Source organism: Myotis nattereri (genome assembly GCF_964212035.1).
Source record: "Myotis nattereri genome assembly, chromosome: 6".
Lineage (NCBI taxonomy): Eukaryota > Metazoa > Chordata > Mammalia > Chiroptera > Vespertilionidae > Myotis > Myotis nattereri.
This window is the reverse complement of record NC_138081.1, coordinates 79176453-79199088: the sequence shown is the minus strand read 5'-3', so window position 1 is coordinate 79199088 and position 22636 is coordinate 79176453. Positions and strand designations below refer to the sequence as shown.

The 22636-nt window shown below is 36.5% G+C and overlaps 1 protein-coding gene across 1 annotated transcript in view; it reads left to right on the top strand.

The window, feature by feature from the left end:
* The window catches only part of ENPP1 (ectonucleotide pyrophosphatase/phosphodiesterase 1), a gene marked incomplete at its 5' end in the record, with an annotated part of 58811 nt that overhangs the window by 17733 nt on the left and 18442 nt on the right, over positions 1-22636 (top strand). The window contains 12 exons of the mRNA XM_081094776.1: positions 3577-3649; positions 5957-6073; positions 7166-7291; positions 9127-9187; positions 11750-11847; positions 13087-13166; positions 14209-14328; positions 15707-15816; positions 17530-17595; positions 17888-17960; positions 18999-19107; positions 20488-20619. Of these exons, the coding sequence (XP_080950902.1) occupies positions 3577-3649; positions 5957-6073; positions 7166-7291; positions 9127-9187; positions 11750-11847; positions 13087-13166; positions 14209-14328; positions 15707-15816; positions 17530-17595; positions 17888-17960; positions 18999-19107; positions 20488-20619 (1165 nt within the window). The remainder of the gene's footprint in view (positions 1-3576; positions 3650-5956; positions 6074-7165; positions 7292-9126; positions 9188-11749; positions 11848-13086; positions 13167-14208; positions 14329-15706; positions 15817-17529; positions 17596-17887; positions 17961-18998; positions 19108-20487; positions 20620-22636) is intronic.

Below are 22636 nucleotides of genomic sequence, written 5' to 3'. Positions count from 1 at the left end.
CTTTATAAAATAACTCTTACATGACTTTTATTTCAGCACCTTTGCTGCTGTCATCGTAGTCTTCAATCTATGCTAAGCCATAAGTTGATAGATACTGCTATAATGATTTCTTTGACTTTTAACTGAGATCTGTTAATGAGATAATAAACAATCTCACTAATCCTATATTCCTATCCTCCAATTGACATAATTGTGAGGACAAAGGACATTCTGCTTGAGACAGTTATCATATTAGATGTTCCCTGGCATAGTACAGGCAGTCATTAATATTTCTTAAATCTAATTTGATGAGGTTGAGTGTGGGTTGGAAAGACAGAGATATAAAGGATATTTTTTGAAAGCTATCATGAATTAGAAATGGAGATAAAGTTTTGAAGTCATAATTTTACTCTGTAAAGAAATTGTGCTATTGTGTTGTAGAATTAAACTACATTGAGAGGATAGTTCAAGTTGAGTTAGATTTCAAAGTTCTCAAAATTGTTGATGAGAAATTCCCTACTGAAAACTATTCTGATTGGATGTTGTGTAATGGAATAGTAGGTAATCTAAATTTCATCTTTTATGGATTGGATTATAGATGAGAAATGATTGCTTTTGTTGTACTTTTGTTTCAATTACATGCTATGCATTATCTTATAAAAGGCAAATCTAAGTAACATAATTTATCAAAGAAGAGGTGATTCAAAAAATCAGTGTACCTCTTCTGCAGCTTAGCAAGAGGGTAAAAGTCTGCATATACCATGTATGTTTTAAGCCAATGGTTAAGAAAATAAAAGTGATAATGCTGGAAGTGAATTTCAAATCGAATGTAAATGGGGCGATGGAAGGAAGAGCTACTGTGGAATGTTAACACTCTGCTGTTTAATAGGCTCTAGATACCCAGCCAGAGGAACTTAGTGGTCGAGAGTTTACTGACAAATAAGGAGCATGGCTGTAATGAAAAGGATGAAGATGCCTTAGAGGAAGTGACACTGGCCCAAAAATTTCATAGTTAAGGAACTCTTGGAGATATTTCATGGTAGTAAAAGGACAAAGGTTAAAGCATTGGAAACTGATCTAAACTTAGAAAGGAATGTGACAATTCACAAAAACTTAGAAAAATTCTCACTCTGTATTGTAAGTTACACGATGAGAAGACAAAACACTGTTCAAACTATTCTTGAAAAGCTTATTATGAAGAAATAAAACTTTAATTCTCCACATTTTAACTTACAGTGTATTAAATACAGGTTAGTTTTACTATTTTCTTCATTTTCCTATAGATTTGTAATTGACAGTAAGAGAGTTTTTTAATATTTTTGATAGATGCTTTAAAATGATGCTTCTGTCCAGTTGTGTCAGTTTACACCACCATCAAAGGTTCTGGAGAATCCATTAGTACTCTCTCTGATACCGTGTTCTGTCTCTGCTGTTTTCAGCTATTTGTTCAAGCTCTTCCTCTGATTGTTTCCTATTTTAATGGACATAAATACACTTAGATTTTTGATTTCCTAAAAAAGGGTGGGGCTGGCCTAAACCCTGTTGTGTTTTAGACCCATGATACTCTTGTTCTCCTTCCCTTTACCCCCATTTTTTAAAAAATAAGTTAGACCGACTGCTTCAGTTTACTTACCATTCTCCTCCTCTTAGTTCTTGCAGTCATCTAAGAATAGACACCTTGAGGACAGTGGACATGTCTGTGTTATTGCTGAGAAGCCAGTACCTAGCCTAGATACTGACATAAGGTCAATACTTAAAGTTTTATTTAAAGAAATGTGTTCGTAAAAGCCACTACCCACCATTCACCCTGGCCCATTCATTCATCCTTCCTTTGTCTACCACCTCTTCATTTTGGCTTTTGGGAAATACCACTCCACCTTCCCATGCCTTCTCCCTGCATCCACGTCCATTTCCCTGTGCATTTTCTTTCTTCCAGACACAGTAGACTGCTCACTGTTCATCTGCTGCCTTTCATACGCCTTCCTTTCTTTGAGCGTCTCCTTATGCTGGCCTTCCTCCTAGATGTTTGCTCTGCTCTGTCCTCTCTTTGCTTCCCTCAGCTCTGCCTGCTGTCCCAGACCATCATTGCCCCGCCAAAGGCTTACTCTATGACTTACTTTCTGATCTCCCTCTCCCAACCACCCCAGACTTTCTCCTTTAAACAACTATAGACCTCTGCAACTGCTTTGTAGAGGCTACCAAGTATGATCCATTTATGCTATTATATTTACCTCTTCCCACAAAAATAGAAGCTCCCCGAGGAATCTCTTATTCTTTCCTTCAATGTGTAACATAGTTCTTACACACAGTTGGTATTCAATGAATATTTTGTTGGATTGTCCTGTAAAGTGGCATTCCAGAGAGCTGTCAAGGAAACTCTATCCCACTAAAAATATTAAAATTGTTTTATGAGTTCTTTTTTTTTCCTTCTGACTCACAAATAAAGTTCTGTTGTTCTTTGGTATTGTATGATGTATCCACTAATTTTAAAATGTCAAAGGCCAAGAGAGTGGAGAATGAGGAAGTACCAAGATGTTAGAACTGGAAATATTTTTAGGGATTCCATGTAGTCCAACCCTTTAATTTTACAGGTGAATAAACTGCTGTCTAGAATGCTTAAATGACTTGCCCTAAATCGTACAACCAAATTGTGGTAACATTTTGACCAGAGATGTAGTCACCTAACCCTGTCTAGTGCTTGTTCCCACAAGGTGCCAGAGTGCATATGAAGGTATTGTTTAGGTTTGTGTAGTTCAACTGTTAAAGGAGGCAGCTAATGTTCTCATTGCCTTCCAAAGAGAAAATTGAGCTATTAACTAGATTTTCCTCTTTTTCTCTCTTACTTGTTGTAAGTTCTATAATTAGATTAATTTATATCAACTGGAAAATTTCTAGCAACATTAACTTTGCATGGCACAGATTTATTGCTAACATTTAAGTAGTCTTTGTTTTTTTTGTTGCTTTTTAAAAATATATTTTTATTGATTTTAGAGAGGAAGGGAGAGGGAGAGAGAGATAGAACTATTAATGATGAGAGAGAATCGATTGGCTGCCTCCTACACGCCCCCTACTGGGGATTAAGCTCACAGCCCAGGCATGTGCCCTGATCGGGAATTGAACCGTGACCTCCTGGTTCATAGGTTTACGCTCAACCACCAGGCCAGTGGTCAGCAAACTGCGGCTCACGAGCCACATGAGGCTCTTTGGCCCCTTGAGTGTGGCTCTTCCATAAAATACCACGTGCGCACATACAGTGCGATTGAAACTTCGTGGCCCATGCCCAGGAGTCGGTATTTTGTGGAAGAGCCACACTCAAGGGGTCAAAGAGCCGCATGTGGCTCGCGAGCCGCAGTTTGTCGACCACTGCATGCTGGCCGGACATAAGTAGTCTTTTTGTTGAAGTATAACATACATACAGAAAAGTTCATGATGTAGAAGTGCAGCTTGAATTGTCACAAAGTGAACATGATTGTTTGACCTGTGCTTTGATCAGGAAACAGAGTAGCATCAGCAAGTTTAGAAACATTTAAAGAAATAAAACATTTGAAGAAATAAAGAGTTTTGAAGCTATATAATTTTCTTGTTATCTCCCCACAGGTATTGTCAGTCTGTGTCTTAACAATAATCCTTGGCTGTATATTTGGGTTGAAACCAAGCTGTGCCAAAGAAGGTAATTAGTACTTCGTATGTGTGTTGATATGCAGCCTTCTTCAGAATGTGATAAGTGTTATGTTCTAATCCTATGGCTGCTCCATGATAGTGCATATTTGATGCTGGTTTGAGCCGCCTTAAAACTCTTTTATTTTATCCATATTTTATTTACTTGGAAAATTTCTTCCTAAAAAAATAAAGAGGGGCTATGATAGAAACACCAACCAAACAGAAAACTCCCAAAACAACAGAAAATAAATTAAGGACAAAGAAACAAACAAGCAGACGTGGCCCATGGGTTATGGCATCAGGCTCCTGCAGCCCATCGCTGCCTTCCCCCAGGCACTCCTTTTTCCTTGAGCTGTGAGTTGTAAAGCAACTCCAGAGGTTACCAGGTGACCAGTCAGCATCTCTGGGCAACCAGAAACTTACCTTTATCTGCTCTCATGGCTCTTAAAATTGTGGACTTAGTGGTTTCAAAGCAATTGTGGTATTTTTAAGCTAATACATGCGTGGTGTGTGTGTTTGTGTCGAGTGTAGAAATTATCCAGCATTGATAAGATCACTATAAATCATAAAACCGAATCACAGTTCATTGTAGGAGTCATTATTTTGCCTCTGAGGTTTGTTTTCCCCTTGTAAAAGTCATTGAAAATTAGAAAATTCAGTTTTGAAAATTCTTTTCCTGTTTAACGATTCTGTAATTGTAATATTAGTCATTAAAAAAATTTAGTGCTTATTAAGCTATTATTTATTGTTGAAATGAATGAAATGTAGTAATTTTATGTATTTAGTCAACAATCTTACAGGCATACCTTAGAGATATTGCAGGTGTGGTTCCAGACCACAGCAACAGAGCCAGTATGACAATAAAGCAAGTTGTAATCTTTTTGCTGGTTAAGGGTCTTGCTGTCAGTTGGTAAAAAAAACAAAAAACAAAGCAGCATCTGTGAAGCACAATAAAGCGAAGCACAATAAAAGAAGATGTGCCTGTATTCAGAGCAAAAATTAAGAAGCTGCAGACTTTAGTGTTCGCTGTGTAGCTTTTTGGCATGCAGTAATTTACCTTGAGTTCAGTTTGACATGCAAAAATAGCAGTATTAAACCTGACATAGTGTGTGTGCATAGTATTTTAAAAAATTTCTAGGTGCATATTAATGAGCTTAAAATAATACCTATTATTCTAATAGCTTTTCCCCACCCTGTGTCAGGAAAATAAGCACTTCTGACTCTAAAAAGTATTGTCATTTTATGTCCTTAAAATTGCCTAAAATCCCAGTGTCATAAGAGTTAAGTTCTGTGGCAATGTCTTACTGGGTCAGGAGACTATTCAAGTCAAGAGCTAGGATTATTCCTTTCTTCTGTTGGACTTCCATGTATATTTTTTTCTCATCATTCTGATTTTTTTAGAAATCCAATAAAAATTCTAGGTTGTTCTAGATATCTAGTGAAGAGTTTCAATGTAAAATTGTTTTTAGTGAAAACTATTTTCTTCCATATCCTCCATTTATCTATTTAGGGAAAACTTCATAGTACCGATGATAGTCACGTGTCTTGTGGGTACAAGGGATACATTGTGCTGGGCAAAATGTGGGTGTGGTCTTTGTTCTTAAGAAGTTTGTAGTCTAGTGTGAGACTGGGATACTGATCAAATAATCCAGTTACAAATGGAATTAAGTGACTGAGAGGAAGGATATTTTATAAAAGTTTAAGAAAGCAAAGTGGATTGAGACTGGGCAGTTTGGGAAAGCTTCTTAGAGGGAGTCAGGCTGGACCTGAAGGTAAAATGGGTGTTCAAGGTGATGGTGATTGAGGGGGTGGGCAGTCCTGCAGAATGTATTCCGCATAATCCCATTACTTCTTTACACTAAGACAGAGAGTAAGGTAAGTCAGGTATTCTCTTTCTTTCTGAAAAATTCATAGATAAACACTTTATAAATCTTTTCTCCCATTTTGAAATTGTAGAGAACTCCATGGCTGTTTAAGCCAACCTTCAGAACAAGCCCCTATTTGGACTTTTCTTTACTATCCCATAAAGTATTTAAGTCTTATCAAACCCAGGAGGGTTGTAATAAGAAAGAAAAAAACTTCTCTTTTTTTCTATGGCAAGAGAGAAAATCATGAATTCTGTATATAGGTTACCTTCTATTTGTATCAGTTTCCATGTGTATTTGTGAAAGCTTCTTAGGTAACTTTATTATTCCTTCTGTGTTTCCTAAAGTAGTATTTGAATTGTAGAGAAGATGTGCTTAGGTGTATCAATTGGTGTTTGCTTTGTAATTCTATAATGATTAGAAACATCTAACTCGTTATTCCATATTTTCAGTTAAAAGCTGCAAAGGTCGCTGTTTTGAAAGAACCTTTGGGAACTGTCGCTGTGATGTTGCTTGCGTTGAACTTGGAAATTGCTGCCTCGATTACCAGGAGACGTGTATAGAACCAGGTAAAAATGTGCTGGGGGAAAAGGCAGTCATAAGTATTAGTGAAAACACAGGATGTTTCTGCATCTTTTAGGTATGCGATTACCTAACTCATCTGAGATTTTTTTAAATTTTGGCTTTTATATTTCCTTAGAGAAAAAAAATTCCACATACTTTGGCCATTAAACACTATATGGCCAGCAACACTGTGTCTATTTTTAATGTACAACCTAATTTGCATTTAAACTAAGGTCAAAGGAACATATATGACTATTTTATTAAAGCAAGAGTTCTTGAATGTCCACGTAAACTTTAAAATAAAACCTTCATGAACTCTTACCATTTGCAACGTCATGGATGGAACTGGAGAGCATTATGCTAAGTGAAATAAGCCAGTCAATGAAGGAGAAATACCACATGATCTCACTCATTCATGGATAATAGAGACCATTATAAACTTTTGAACAATAATAGATACAGAGGCAGAGCTGCCTCAAACAGATTGTCAAACTGCAGCAGGAAGGCCGGGGAGGGTTGGGGAGCAGGAGGTAGGGGGGTAAGAGATCAACTAAAGGACTTGTATGCATGCATATAAGCATAACCAGTGGACATAAGACATTGGGGGATAGGGGAGGCTAGGGGACTGTCTAGGGCGGGGGGATAAAATGGACACATATGTAATACCCTTTGTAATACTTTAAGCAATAAATTTAAAAAAAAAAAAAAGAAAAAAAATAAAACCTTCAGAACATGGAAAATTTTCTCAGTTTGATGTCGACTTCTCTACGTCTGACATGGAATAATATTTAAGTGGCAGTGAGCCAGATTTAGATTCAAGTTTGAGAACCCTGCAAATGGCTGGTGGAAAAAACCAAGACCTTCCTATGATTTCCATCATAAGAATTGTTTGTCCACATTATAGAATGATGAGATTCTGGGGTTTTAGTGACATAATAACAACTGCCCTGTTTGTTCTGATTGACACTGTGATGGAAGGTTCTGTGACGAACTGAAAGTTATGGACCTGTTTGCTGTCTCTTATGGGTCCTACTCCAGAAGACAACAATTCTGTGTTGAGTTTGGACCCTGAAATTGTTGTTGATATTGATTCCTAGAACACATATGGACTTGCAGCAAATTCAGGTGTGGTGAGAAAAGGCTGTCCCGAAGCCTCTGCTCCTGCTCAGATGACTGCAGGGACCACGGTGACTGCTGTGTCAACTACCGCCCTGTGTGTCGAGGTCAGTTTCCATGTTCTCAGCCGGCTCTACAGCCTGACGTCTTCCTAGGTCTTAGCTGGGTTTTGCACACGTTTTATTTTTTCACATTAGGAGTCATGTTTATTGGCCAACCATACTAGCTGAAAAAATATTTTTAAACATTTTATTAAAGAAAATTTCAAGCATTTACATGAGTAAAAAGAAAGTGTATTGTGAACATTGTACCTACACCCGGATTAATAATTATTACCTGCACAGGGATAACCATGTTTTGTCTATAGTGATTCATTCACCAGCTACCACCCCCTCCTGTTGTTTTGACATAAGCTTTATATTTAATGCCGTATTGTGGAAAGGTCATCCCGGCTGACTCCTGTGTCCCAGGTTCCCTTGTAAAAACACGAGGATCATGACTTCCATGCCACCCCAATAAATTCAATTAAAGAAATAGCAGCAACTTAGATGCTGAATTTATGACATGAGTAATAGGAGGAGCTTAAATGATAGGTTTACTGTTGGGCCCCCTATAGCTTGACATAGCTATGTAAATATGAGCATGGTCACAACATTCTGAGATAGAGGTGAGAGAGAGAGGTGGCTGGCTCATGGATTTCAGGGACTGTGCTCAAAGAATGAACAATATCTCTATATTCCTCACTGCATAAAAGTAAATTTGTCCTTTATGATGGCCTCTACCTCTCTTAGGAATCATGAGGCTCGTTTCATATGAACATGAGACTTTAATTTTTCCACAGGATTCTGTCTCCTAATTTCCTAAAATTATAGCCAGGTAGCTGTGGCAGATTGTCTGAGAATCCACAGCACAGAGCCAGGTCAGAGGGTCTCAGGAAGGGCAGTGATCTCTTCCTCAAATTAAAAAAAGGAAAATGCACCAAGAATATTGCATTGCATCAAATGTAACATCATGTCTGGGGGGGGGGAAAATGACTACACATTGCCTAAATTCTTACTGGAAATGATTTAGGCATTAGGATAATCTGTTCATTTTGTAAAAGGTACAGTGGGAAAATATTGAAAACTCAACTTCCTAATGCATATTTTTAAGATTACATTGGGTTCTTAGACTTCAGTAGGTCGTATTTTAGATCATTAAAAGGAATCTTATGTTAAAACACAGGAAGAGGAGTTTCCATCCTGTCTACTTTATTTCTGACCTCTCTCTCATATATTGCTTGTGTCACTCATTTCAAACTCATTGCATATTCTCTTTTGTCAGTTATTGTTGTCTCATGTGTTTACTTTCTCTCCATAGTTAGATTATGAGTTCTTAGCAAATAGACAGCATCTCACACTTTGATATTTAAAAAAAAGTCAACCATGCATTGAGAGAGTGGATATGAAATTACTGCAAAGGATTAGATAGTATGTAAACTAATGTTATTAGGATGTCTTGTCTAGATGTTACAGGACTCCTTGAAATTCCTTGGCACTATCTAACTCTGTTTGAGAGGAACTGACATCATAGATTTAATACCAGAATATTTTGTTGGGTGGGATAGAAGGAGGGTTGTAAATTTTGGCTGAGAATATGAACAATTTAAAAATGGAAAAGATGCCTTGAAGATCTCACAAATGTAATATTATATTTTAGTCCTGTGATGATACATTCATTTTTTTTTTTTCGTGATATCAATTAACTCTTTGGAAACAAATTTTATTTTGAAACAGATTACCTCCCTCTTTTCATTATATTTCCCTAGAACCATGTCCCATGTTACCTATGTAAGTGTTAACACATTTTGTTTTTAGAATCTGTCTTAATGTGTCTCACAAGCATCATATTGTTATTGCAATTAAGTGTGTTCATTTTGTTTTATTTCTTTAAAATATTTTAGGTGAGAAAAGTTGGGTAGAAGAAACGTGTGAGAGCATTAATGAGCCACAGTGTCCAGCAGGGTAAGATGATATTCTGAGATACAAATTTTTTCTATTTAGAAATAATTTTTCTTTCCAAATTGAAAAGATAAAATAATTACTATTCATTGGTTCATTAAACATGAATTTCAGGCCTCATATTTGGCACTGGGCGTGTAGAGATGGTACAAAGTGGTGTGATCCCCACTCTGGAATGTAGTGGAAAAAAGAGAAGTCATGAATATGTAGTATTTAGTATTCGTGAGTGTTGGGTGGAAATATTTGTATCTTCCTCCTTAGAAGGAAGGGCGTCTTTACTTTCATATGGAGTTTTGAGAGTTGAACTTGTAGCAAATTATTTTACAGCTTCTTCTTTATATTTTTGCTTTTGGTTCCTTTATAAACTTGGGGGATAAGCAACATGTCTGTGAGAGGATGTTACATGATTTTTACAATTCGTATTTGTTCTTTTTGTCCTTAGAGTATTTGGCACTTAGAGTATTTTATATTTACTAGGCCATCAAATAAAGGTTTTGTGGAATTCAGGGAATGGAAATTTTATAAAAGATGTTAGATACATTTAGCTTTGCTCCACTTGAGATCTACCCCATATAATTTGTTATTCATTTCTTTTTTTTAAATATATTTTTATTGATTTCAAAAAGTAAGGGAGAGGGAGAGAGAGAGAGAGAGAGAGATAGAAACATCAATGATGAGAGATAATCATTCATCAGCTGTCTTCTGCATGCCCCACGCTGGGGATCAAACCCACAACTCGGGCATGTGTCCTGACTGGGAATCAAACCATGAGCTCCTGGTTCATAGGTCGATGCTCAACCACTGATCCATGCCAGCTGGGCTTGAGTTATTCATTTCAAAAAATATATTTTTACCTCTTTAAAATGATGATTTTTCCAAACTATTAAAAATGTTAGTTTATTTTTATGTATATAATTTATTTTTGCTTTATAAAATATGTATTTTTTTCTTTGGGATGGGAGAATATATTTTGTTGTTTAAAACAATAGTAACAGCAATAGAAAAAGTTAAACTCCAACCAAAAAGTTCCAAAAGAAGAGACTTTTTTTAAAAGGACACTTCTCATGTACCTTAAGCTGCCTTTTAAGTCCAAGATATATAGGGAATTTTCGACTTAGTGAATTTTGAATTTTTCCTTTTCTTCTAAACATTGATCATTATTTTTCAATTATAATGTTGAGTTTTTTTTAGTGGAAAAACGTACCTTCTTTCTTTACAAGAAGATCATAATTTAAAACACATTGTATCATACTGGAAATTGATTTGCCAGTATATTTTACCTGGTGGTTCAGTAAACTGTTTTTATGTTTGTTGTTGATTGAGTATAAATAACGTTATAAAGATACAGACCATTGAGACTATATGCAGCTAATTCTGCAGAGTCACCCAATAGAGCAGCCGTGGGCAAACTACGGCCCGTTTGAAATGAATAAAACTAAAAAAAAAAAAAAAAAAGACCGTACCCTTTTATGTAATGATGTTTACTTTGAATTTATATTAGTTCACACAAACCCTCCATCCATGCTTTTGTTCCGGCCCTCCGGTCCAGTTTAAGAACCCATTGTGGCCCTCGAGTCAAAAAGTTTGCCCACCCCTGCAATAGAGTGTGGTATAAACACTAGTTACTGTAAACTATATAAATTATATACACATCTCCTCCTTTTTCTATTTGTGTTTGTATATGAGAGTAAGCTGGGGAGGAGATAGAGTTGAAAAAAGCAAGGCGAGGTAAACATTAGCTCTCCAAGTTTGAATTACTGAGTACATTTTCAGTGGAAAGTGTTTCCCATGGTTATCCAATGATATATAACTCTCCTGCCATCTACCAGGTAGCATTCGAAGCTGCAGACCGTCTGAACCATGCCTGTTTTGGTGTAGTCACGTAACATTGTCCATAGGTGTTCTCTTTTCCTGAGTATATCATTGTATGTGGTTTGTTTGTTTTTTCCTTCTTTGCTTCCCTGTTTAGATTTTCACACCACAGACTGTGTGTGTGCTGTCATTGTTCATTCCTAGCTTTGGATCATTTCTTTGTTGTTTATATTTAAATGCAGTAATACCTCTTAAACTTCTCAGTTAAATAGTAATATCTTTTAAATATATTAAACCTAAAATCTAACTATTGTTTATAACTTATGTGATATTAGGTGCCACTTATTAGATTTAAGTATAGACAATATAAGAAAGTGGTTTTTCAGGAAAAAAATTAATGGAAATAAAAACATAATTTAGAAAATAATTTGTGTTAACATTTATTCTGATGCATATTGGGAAAATATTCCATTCTAGTAGCATTTGGTTAGCTTGTAGAATAGAAGAAACCATGAGTGATATTCTCTGTATGGTGACTCAATGGTATGAGTGCTTAATAAATACTGTTTGATAATAGATATATAATAAAATGTAAAAGCATGTATATGAATATAATTGCTTATAAAATATCCTTCATGAGGTCGCTAGCTGAGTTTGCTGGTTAACTCTAGATTACACACCGACCTCAGTGGAAAATCTTCATTGGATGTGTGTCTTCTTTCTTTAAACATGTTCTTTTTTCCTATTGCTCAGGTTTGAAACACCTCCTACCCTCTTATTTTCTTTGGATGGTTTCAGAGCAGAATATTTACACACCTGGGGTGGACTTCTTCCTGTTATTAGCAGACTAAGTGAGTAACTTCTGAGTTTACTATTGGAGTATCACGATTTCAATGAGATAGTCAAGGGACACACTCTTTTTTTGGAAAAGTACTGGCAGTTTGAACTTGACTGTTTTACTAAACTTCTCTGATATGGAGTGGTTGAACTTGATAATAAGGAACTAGTGTTTAATATGGTAATTACTCTAAAGCTTCCTTTTAAATACTGCTAACATTTGTTTTTTATTTCTTACTGGAAGAAAATAGTTTTTAGAAATATCACTTGACATAAAAACTCCTTAGTGAAGAGCCTGCGTAGGCAAGGAAGGCCCTGTTCTCACCAGCCAGGACCATGGGCCTTCAAGCTTGCATCTGGCCCTTTGTTACCAGTGGGAGGAAGGTTTTTCTTGATGGCTTCAAACATGGCATCATGAGTTCAGAATTAAGTAGCTGTGGGTACTGATATGTGAAGTTTAAAAGATACCAATACATAATTAGCCTGTCTAGCTTGAAATAACTGGTGAATGTGGTCTGTCATTATGAGTGTTTGGAAGGCAGTGAGATAGACACATGCCAATCTAAGGAACATTGTGAGGCAATGAGGTATTAAAATTCTAGAATCAATGAGGTATTAAAATGTTCCTTCCTCAGTAGCAGATGCAGAAGGAGCTGATTCAGGAACAATCTGACTTCTACGCTTTCCCTGACTTGAAAACAGAATATGCCTTTTTTTCTTTCAGCAGCATTGAGTTTGTCCAATGTGAGCTACTTCTGAATCTATGGGTTGGGACATGGTCACCCCAGCTACCATTTCACCCTAGTTTTAATTTTACACAGATTTAGCTACTAGTTCAGTTTTGTTGTTGTTGTTGCTATTGTCTTCTGTGTGTGTTTTTGAGTGTGTTTTTTGGACTACCTCTTGCAATTTAGGTATGTGACCACTAAATAGTCACAAAGATCTAGCAAGCATCATTATTATAAATGGTCCATCTGGAACTTAATGTTATTGATTAATATAGGATAATTAATTCATTGGCTTAATTATTTTGTTTAATATTTTTGACTAGGAGAAAAATTAACTTTATTTTAACATTGAATTTGAGTTAATAATTTTGCTTTATAATTCACCCTGAATTTGTATATGATTATAAACTCCTCATGGGTTAATGTTTTTATACAATTTATAGACTTCTGTGGTACCACAACTATATAAGGTAAACAGATTGTCAGTTGTATTTAATAACGACCTTTCATTATTTTCCTTTGTAGAAAATTGTGGAACATATGCTAGAAACTTGAGACCAGTATATCCATCAAAAACTTTCCCCAATCACTATAGCATTGTCACGGTAAGCTCTGCATTTCAACTTTTATGTGTTCACAGACGTGAGATGTCAATGTAGCATTTTTTGAGAGATTAATTAAATATAAGATCAGAAAAAAAAACCAAACACCTTCTTTTCCAATGTATAGTTAAGCCAAGAAACCTAGACTCTTGTCGGTCTTTGCTCTGCTACTAACTAGCTGTGGCCTTGGGAAGGTCACTTTACCTTCTGAGTCTCAATTTTCTCACCTGAAAATAGGTGACCAAAGACCTCAATAAATGCTTTCTTGGTTCCTTTTAGTTTTAAGATCTCTGATTCTTAGATCCTATTTTTTTCTGACTAGTTTTGTAGCTTATTTTATTTAAGCCCCAAACTATCTCACACTGGCGTGTTTGCAACTTATCTTTCCAATCATCTTTTTTTAAAAAATTGTTGACACTATTACAGATGTCCCCTATCCCCCCACACACACTTTGCCCACCTCCACCCAGCCCCCGCCACCCCTCCCCTGGCCTTCACCACTCTGCTGTCAGTGTCCATGGCCAATCAATCATCTTGATGGATGAGTCTGAGCAAATCACTCTGCCTCACTCTGGATAGGATTACAGTCCTGTTTTTGTTTCAGTCAAAGTTTCCAGATTTAATTTGAATCCAGGAAAATAAAAAGTAGAATTCATTTGGCCTTGAAGCCAGAAAATTAATACTTTAGCTTGTATGGATCCCAACCGAAAAAAGTTTGTTCTGCAGAAATGCCTTTCTCAGCAATGCAAAAAGATAGCATAGTACTTTTTTTCACAATTTGGGAGGCTGCCTATTTATATAGCCCCTCATTCGTAGCATTGCTAACTTATTACCTCCTTTTACATAATGAAAAACACAAATACTACATAACAGTTTGAGTGGTTGGTTGTATTTTGATAAAACTTATTGTTTTGTTTTTCCCTCCTTAAACTGTGTTAAGTTTCTTATAGCTTCAGTAACCTCTTTTTCTTTGATGAAACTGTTCAGTCACTTTAACATTGAAACACTCATTACTTGCATAAAACCTGCATTTTATATTTTTTAGGGTCTTTATCCAGAATCCCATGGCATAATTGATAATAAAATGTACGACCCAAAAATGAATGCTTCCTTTGCACTTAAAAGTAAAGAGAAATTTAATCCTGAGTGGTACAAAGGAGAACCAGTAAGTTGTTTGTTTTGGCGACTAAAGCCGCCGTTTCTTTTGTTATTCTCATCTCTTACAATCAGAGTAAAATACCAGATTCCCTGGCGCTCTTAATAACCTGCTTCATTTACAATGCCTATGGCCATCCTTTTGTAGATGAATGCTGATAATCCTAAATGCAGTTTGGGTCATTGTATAATGAGAGTAGTAATTTACTTCAGAATGGGGCTCGGGTTATTCTAGGCGATTTTTCTTTCTGCTTGATTCTATCTTCTTGTATTAGTAGCATATGGCAGTGGGTAAATGGGAGGTAATATTTTGATCTACACAAAGCTAATTATTTCTGAAGGAGGTAAACTTTGACTTCTTTTGCATATGATAACTCAGAAGATTCTCTCTGATTGTGATTTAGATGTATCCTTTCTATTTTTTAAAATTGTTATGATATTTCTATAGGGTCTATTTGGATAGTCTTAGTGATCCTCCTGGGAAAAGAGCATGATGTGTAATTTATAGGTTATAAAATTCAAATTTTAGCTCTGATATTAAAGCTCTGTGACTTTGGGCAAATCATTTTTTCTGGGCCTAGTTTTCTCCTGTCTATACTGTAGATAACACTGTGAAGTAGCTTCTCAGGTTTTTTGAGGGTTATTTAAATTAATAATCTAGGATACTTATTGGACTACGATTTAGAACTGCAATTGGCAACAATAAATGCTTTATAAATATTAGTTATATAAGTTAAAATGTTGATAAATTGGACATACATATTTGTGAATTTTTCTTTTTTTCAAAGGGAACCTGTTAAGTAGGGGTAAGGCTCTAAAAGTTGCAGTAGTTGCCAACTGACTTATGCCCATATTTTTTAGGTTAATTTAGTCTCTAATTATTTAATTTAATTTTGCTGCTGTTCAGAGTCATATTACACTATTATTTTAAAATCTAACTGCTGGATCTTATTAACCTTGAAAACATCCTAGCACTTGAGAAGAGTGCATTGGTGTTACATAAACACATGTTTTCCTAAGAAATCAATCTATACTAATAAAAGGGTAATATGCTAATTAGACCGGACATCCTTCCAGATGTCCTTCCAGACAAAGCCATGGTGGCAGGGGCCCAGGCAGAGGTGGTTAGGGGTGATCAGGCCGGCAGAGGAGAGTGGTTAGTGGCGATCAGGCCGGCAGGGGAGAGCGGTTAGGGGTGATCAGGCAGGCAGGCAGAGAGGTTAGGGGCAATCAGGCAGGCAAGCAGGTGAGCGGTTAGGAGCCAGCGGTCCTGGATTGTGAGAGGGTACAGGCCAGGCTGAGGGACCCCCTCCTCCATGCACAAATTTCGTGCACTGGGCCTCTAGTATTTACATAATCTCCTAACTTTTCTTTGTGATCTTTTCCAGATTTGGCTCACAGCGAAATATCAAGGCCTGAGGACTGCCACATATTTTTGGCCAGGCTCAGATGTGGAAATTAATGGAATTTTCCCAGACATCTATAAAATATATAATGGGTATGTGTAGATGTGCTTTTTCTAGGACTATAACATAGAATCACATTTAAAATGAAGGAAGGAAGGAAGGAAGGAAGGAAGGAAGGAAGGAAGGAAGGAAGGAAGGAAGAAAGAGAAATATTGATTTCAGAGAGGAAGGGAAAGGAGAAAGATAGAAACATCAATGATGAGAGAGAATCATTTATTGGCTGCCTCCTGCACATTCCCTACAGGGGTCCAGGCATGTGCACTGACCGAAATTGAACCAAATGAACTGTGACCTCCTAGTTCATAGGTCAATGCTTAACCACTGAGTGACACCAGTCAGGCTTCTTTGGTGATCTTATGCCATTGTTAATTCTCTATGGTTCATTTGAGCATAGTGCAGTGCCTCTTCCCACCTTATTATTTACCACTTGAGGCCCCTTGCACGAAATTTGTGCATTGGGCAGGGGGCCCCTCAGCCCAGCTGTGCCCTCTCGCAATCCGGGACTGCTGGCTCCTAGGGACCGCTGGCTCCTAACCACCCACCTGCTTGCTCCTAACCGCCCACCTGCTCGCTCCTTACATAGCCCACCTGCTCACTCCTAACTGCCTGCCTGCTTGCTCCTTACGACTTGGTTTGCTGCTCCTTAGTGCTGCTGCGGAGGCAGGAGAGGCCAGCTTCTGGCTGAGCGGCACTCCTCCTGTGGGAGGGCACTGGCCACCAGGGGGCAGCACCTGCACTGAGCGTCTGCCCCCTGGTGGTCAGTGCATGTCATAGCGACCGGTTGTTCTGGTCGTTCCGCTGTAAGGGTCACTGGGCTTTTATATAATAGAAGATTATTTTCATTCCATGGATGGTAATTGAGATTTTATTGCCATTCACTATACCAGGCATGGGGAATTCAAAGATTAGTGATATATGTTCTTTGGCTTCTCAAAGTCTAATAGAGAATACAACTCATACAACTGTAATTGGTTTGGGCAAGCACACACTTTTTTGGAGTTTTGTAAACAAAATCCTGTGCCTGGAGGAAGGTGTCATTAATTCTGCTGAAGAAATATTGCTCGGGGAACTAGCTGTTCATCAGCTGCCTACTTCCTTCTTTTACTGAGTCATCAGTAAGTGAGTCTTCATGAGGTGCCTTTGAAGAGTGTACTGATACATGGGTTTTTCATATGGTAGCAATTGCTATTCTCAGGTATAGGAGAAATATCCTCAAGTAGAGTTTAGGAAGCATATTTTGAAGCCCAATGACAACTTTCATTTGTGAAAAACTTACCAGTTTACTGCCATGCGTCCAAAATGAAAACAACCCCCACATGCTACGATATTTTGAGTTTAATTTAAAAAATCAATTTGCAGTGAGCATTGTAAAAATAAATATATTACTCACAATTCAGGTGTTCTTGAATATTTTCAGCTGAAAATTCTCACAAAAAATGATTTTAAAGTTGGTCAGGGCTGCCACTTAGGGCAAACATTTATTTTTTTATAGACGCACATGGTGTGTGGGGAAGGTCCGCTGCCTGCATCTAAGAGGCTTATGGCGTACAATGGGTTAACTTTTGTTCCTTTTTTGGGAAGACAAATTTTAGTTTCCAAATAAAACTCTTACATGGCTTCAGACACAATTGATGCATTAGATTGTTTTAATCTTTCTTAATGCAATTTTGTGAAGAAAAACATTTATATTTTAAACCTAAACAATGGTCCCAGATTTGTTTCATTTTGTTTATTCTTAATTTTAGTTCAGTACCATTTGAAGAAAGAATTTTAAGTGTTCTTAAATGGCTACAGCTTCCTAAAGATAAAAGGTATGTATTGTAAATACTCCTTTGTCTTATAGAAATTATACAATTATTTTAAAATAGACTGCAAGAAAACTTTGATATTAGCTATGAGGTTTGATATCCAAATGAATTCTTTGTTGAGCTATTACAGTCACATTCTGAAGAATTTTCAACCTGCAAATTATTTCCCAGCAAGTTTAGAAACGTTACCCCAGTGTTGTATAATTTTTGTTCACTGTCGATTGTTGAATTATTCTTTTCATTCTGTTGTACAATGTGTTCATAAAATATTACATTTTGATACTGTTTGATTTAGACCACACTTTTACACTCTGTATTTAGAAGAACCAGATTCTTCAGGTCATGCCTATGGACCAGTCAGCAGTGGAGTAAGTACCTCTTATCAGTGATTACTTCCTTAAACCTGGTAATGGGTAGCTGAACCTTGATTTGAAGTTGGTTTCTAGACTATTCTGTAAGATTCCATGCTTTCTGGAAAGAGTGAGTATTAAGCACAATTTTACTAAACCACAGAATGCACTTTAGTCAAAATAAGAGTTGGGCGGATTGTTTTTTTTTTTTTTTTTTATGTTCGCAGTGCTAAATTGAACTGATGATGAATTAAATTCAGTATTTTCAATCCCAAAGCCTTTATCCACTCCATATCCCCCTACGTTGGCCTAAAACTTTGTGTCCTTTAAACATTTTGTAAATGGGTAAGACTCCAGTTTTCTAGGAAAATGTAGGGTAATATGTCAAATAGCAGAAGAAGCCTCCTATGGGCTCTCCACTTTAGGAAATATATCTCTGACCATCTCAGACCATGCTTACAACAGAGCTGGGGCATCAAAGGAGTGGTGATTTTATCCAAAGTATGGAGAACTTCAAATAATCATTGTTTCATTGAGCGGTTACTAGGAAGTGAGAGACAGGGAAACAGCTCATAGACTAAGGCTGTTCCCCATCTCTCTAATAAATGTAACATCTTATTTGAACTGATCCCCTTAGGAACTTAGCCCACTCCTGGCTATGTTTGTAATTGGTACAGTGCTTTAAAACCTCAGATACTGCTTTCAGTTTCTGGGTGGCCATATCATTTTGTATCATGGAGCATAGGAAACCTTTGAACCCAGGGAGGGAGAGCGAATCAGTTCAGCTAACACCATTCCCAAGATTTAGGATTAAGCATGTGTGGAATTTGGGCTCTTTCACTGGTAATTGTCAGCAGTTATCTTGCCCTTCCTGTGTTACCTGACTTGTCTGAGGCTAAATGTGAATCAGTTCATCATAGTATTTCTTTCCACTGAGCCAGCCCGCCCTCCCTCCCTGCCTCCCTTCCTTCCTGTTTTTCTTTCAACAGAAATAGCTTTATATAGGAACAGCCATTAGTGTGGCATACATCACATAAGATTGGTTCTTTTTCTTAGGTCATCAAAGCATTGCAGAGGGTTGACAATATGGTCGGCATGCTGATGGATGGTCTAAAAGAGCTGAATTTGCACCGGTGCCTGAACCTCATCCTCATTTCAGATCATGGTATCTCAATTTTCATCATTTACCCTTCAAGTTAAATGGTTCCCCCCTCCCCAGTGTACTTGATTGATCATTGTTTCATTATTTTATCTTATTGTTATAGTTAATTCGTTTTTAAAAAACATAGTTTCATGTGGAAAGTCTTTAGGAAAACATAATATTAAATATAAAGTACAAATGAAACATAGAATTCACATAAGTCTAAGAGCCTATCAATAAAAATACTTACACCCATGTTCTGATTTGGGGAAAACGTACACCAAGAATTTGAATAGTTAAAAAAATTATTTTATATTAAATTTTGGTAAATCTACTCTAACAATTTAGATTTAATTTGAACAGATTATTATGTACCTTTTCTATTTGTTTTAGCATGATAAGTCCGACTTAAAAAAATTTATCTTTATTGTTGAAATTATTACAGATGTGTTCCCCCTCTCCCCCGCTGACCCTTTTCACCCAGCAAAAAGTCTGACTTTGGAGGCAGTAAATATTAATTTTGGCACTATTTTAATTTCACTTTCACTTACTGTGATCTTTATAATACATGTTTTTATATAGCCTTGGGACTATAGAAGTGATGTGGATACAAGAAAATAGAATACAAGTTCTTTTTATTATTTTTTTTCTTGTTGTTATTGTTGTTTGCTTCAGAAATAATTACTGAAAATTATTTCTGGAAACAGTCCTAAAAAGTCATATCCTAAGGAAACTCTAGGCCTGGAATGAGAATAAGAATTTTACACTCCCAGTTCATATTCTAGGTGATTTGGGGAAAATAATGAGGCTTTCGTATTTATTCTAAAAATGTGATATTCCTTCTCACTCTCATAAAGACATAAAGATATTATTTATATATATAAAAGCCTAAGTGACCATTTGACCGTTCAACCGGTAGCTATGATGCGCACTGACCCCCACGGGGCAGATGTTCAATGCAGGAGCTGCCAAGCTGCGGTGACTTGGCAGATGTGGTTCTCAGGTAACGCACCCGGAACCAAGGAGGAGGGAGCCCGATTCTGGGTGCATCACTCGAGAATCACCCTTTCACAATCCGGGACCCCTCGGGGGATGTCGGAGAGCTGGTTTCGGCCCAATCCCCTCAGGCCAGGCCGGGGGACCGGTGCACTGGGCCTCTACTGGTACATAAATAAGAAGAAACATTAAACTAATTTTGGATAAAGGAAAGGGAAAAAATTTTTTTAAAAAGTAAAGTGGTAGATATAGCTAGGATTCTGTGTCTTACCTATTAGATATTTAACATGAATACTGAGCACATGTTTATTGAATTAAATTCAAGAAGTGAAAGACATTTTGTTCTACATGTTAAATTTTTCATTTAAGTTGCAACATGTTTTGGATTTTTTTTCTTTTTTTACTTAGGCATGGAACAAGGCAGTTGTAAGAAATATGTATATCTGAATAAATATCTGGGGGATGTTAAAAATATTAAAGTTGTATATGGACCTGCAGCTCGACTGAGACCCTCTGATGTCCCAGATAAATACTATTCATGTAAGTATAGTTTTATGCTGACCTTGAATATGATGATATCTAGACTATGTTCCTCTAAATCATGATATGTCTAAACTAAAGAGAATCAATCCTAGCTAGTTTGGCTCAGTAGATAGAGTGTTGGCCTGCAGACCCAAGGGTCCTGGGTTCGATTCTGGTCAAGGGCATGTACCTTGGTTGCAGCTCCTTCCGAACCCAGACCCTGGTCAGGGATTGTGCAGGAGGCAACCAAACAATGTGTTTCTCTCACATCATTGTTTCTCTCTGTCTTTCCCTCTTTCTTTCATTCTCTCTAAAAATGAATGGAAAAATATCCTAGGGTAAGGATTAACAACACATAAAAAGAGAATCAGTTGAAGTTAATTTCCTTTTCATGATTAAATAATCTCCAGTGAAAATCTTCCCCTCAGGGGACTGGATGTGAGGTTAGGTCTGACCACCATAGTATTCATGAGCTTCGTATAATTTTATGTTGTATTGTGTGTTTTGTTTATATTAGGCTCAAGATTACTTGTACAAAAAAACTTAAGAGAAAAGTTTAGCTACATTTATTCAACTTTAATTAATGACATGCCATTAAAATAATTTACTCAGGTTATAGAATAATATTCTATTATGAGGAAGAATGCTGGCAGAGATGATTAATTCTATAAGCAATTGATTTCTGTCCTCAGAAATGACGTTCTTTTAAACCTATTAAAAAAGCAATAACAGTGTATTTTGTAAACAGAGAAGAAATTTTACATTCTCTCTTGACCACCCAGACTACCAAGAAATATTTTTAAATGTTTATTCTTTTGCAAGTCAAGCCTATTTTATAATTGTTTGCACTTCTGTTATACCCCTCTTTTTTCTTTGTTTGACAAGTTGTAAAATATTATTGTTATACATTGGAAAATTCACAATAGTAAGGCTATCAATTTTTTCTAAAATTAGAGGACAATTTTCCTCAAGAATTTTATATATACCCCTCTTTTTGATTACCGTCTTGGTAACTTTCAGATACTTAGGGCCATTTTGTTTATCTTTTTGTTAGAATTAACTTCTAAAATGGAGGGGGAAGAAAGCTCTTCTGACAGTTATCAAAATTGGAACCACATATACAATGATAGGATAAACATCAAATAGCCACACACAAAAAATGAGTTAGGTTTGGGCACTGAGTGCTGTATGTGCTAATAGGTACTGTTGAATATTTATGATGAAAAAATAGCTTTTGCTCCAGGAAAATGGTTATGTAAATATATTAACATAGTGACCCAAAGCATAGACTCTATATGCATAACAAATTTTAATTAGTATTTTTTATTTATTGATTTTTTTGGGGGCGGGGGAGGGAGAGATAGAGAGAGAGGGAGAAACATCAAGTTGTTGTCCCACTTATTTATGCATTCATTGGTTGATTCTTGTATGTGCGCTGACCAGGGATCAAACCGCAACCTTGGTGCATCAGGATGACACTCTAACCAACTAAGCTACCTGGCCAGGGCCCCTAATTAGTATTTTTTAAATGTATAAGAGTAACATACAATAGCTATAGAACCTCTTATAAAAACTGCAGAGGAATGGCAGTCCCAGAAATGTTTAGGATGGGATGCCTAAGCTTTAGCCACACTCTTAGCTCAGTTAGGCCCTCAAGTTTCCCAAATTAAAGCAAAACCTATACATACATATATATATAATTTAATTTCATATATATATGAATATGTATTACATATTCTTTTATTTGGATAATTTTGTCAAAATTATGTAAAGTCTAACTAATTAGAAAGCTAGACTGGAATTAGGTAATTGTGGGCTTGCTATGCAAACACAGTTCCAAAACTATTCTACTTATTCTTTTTTCCTGAGTTTCTCTCTATCCCTCTTATTTTGAAATTCTGGAATTATCAGTGACTATCAAAGTATATAAAACAAAAACTAACAGTTTCCCACCCTAAGCTCCCCTAATTTACAGCTCAGTTGCTCTCTTTAGAGATGAACACTGTTAAGTTTGGAATGTGTCTTCTCAGATATT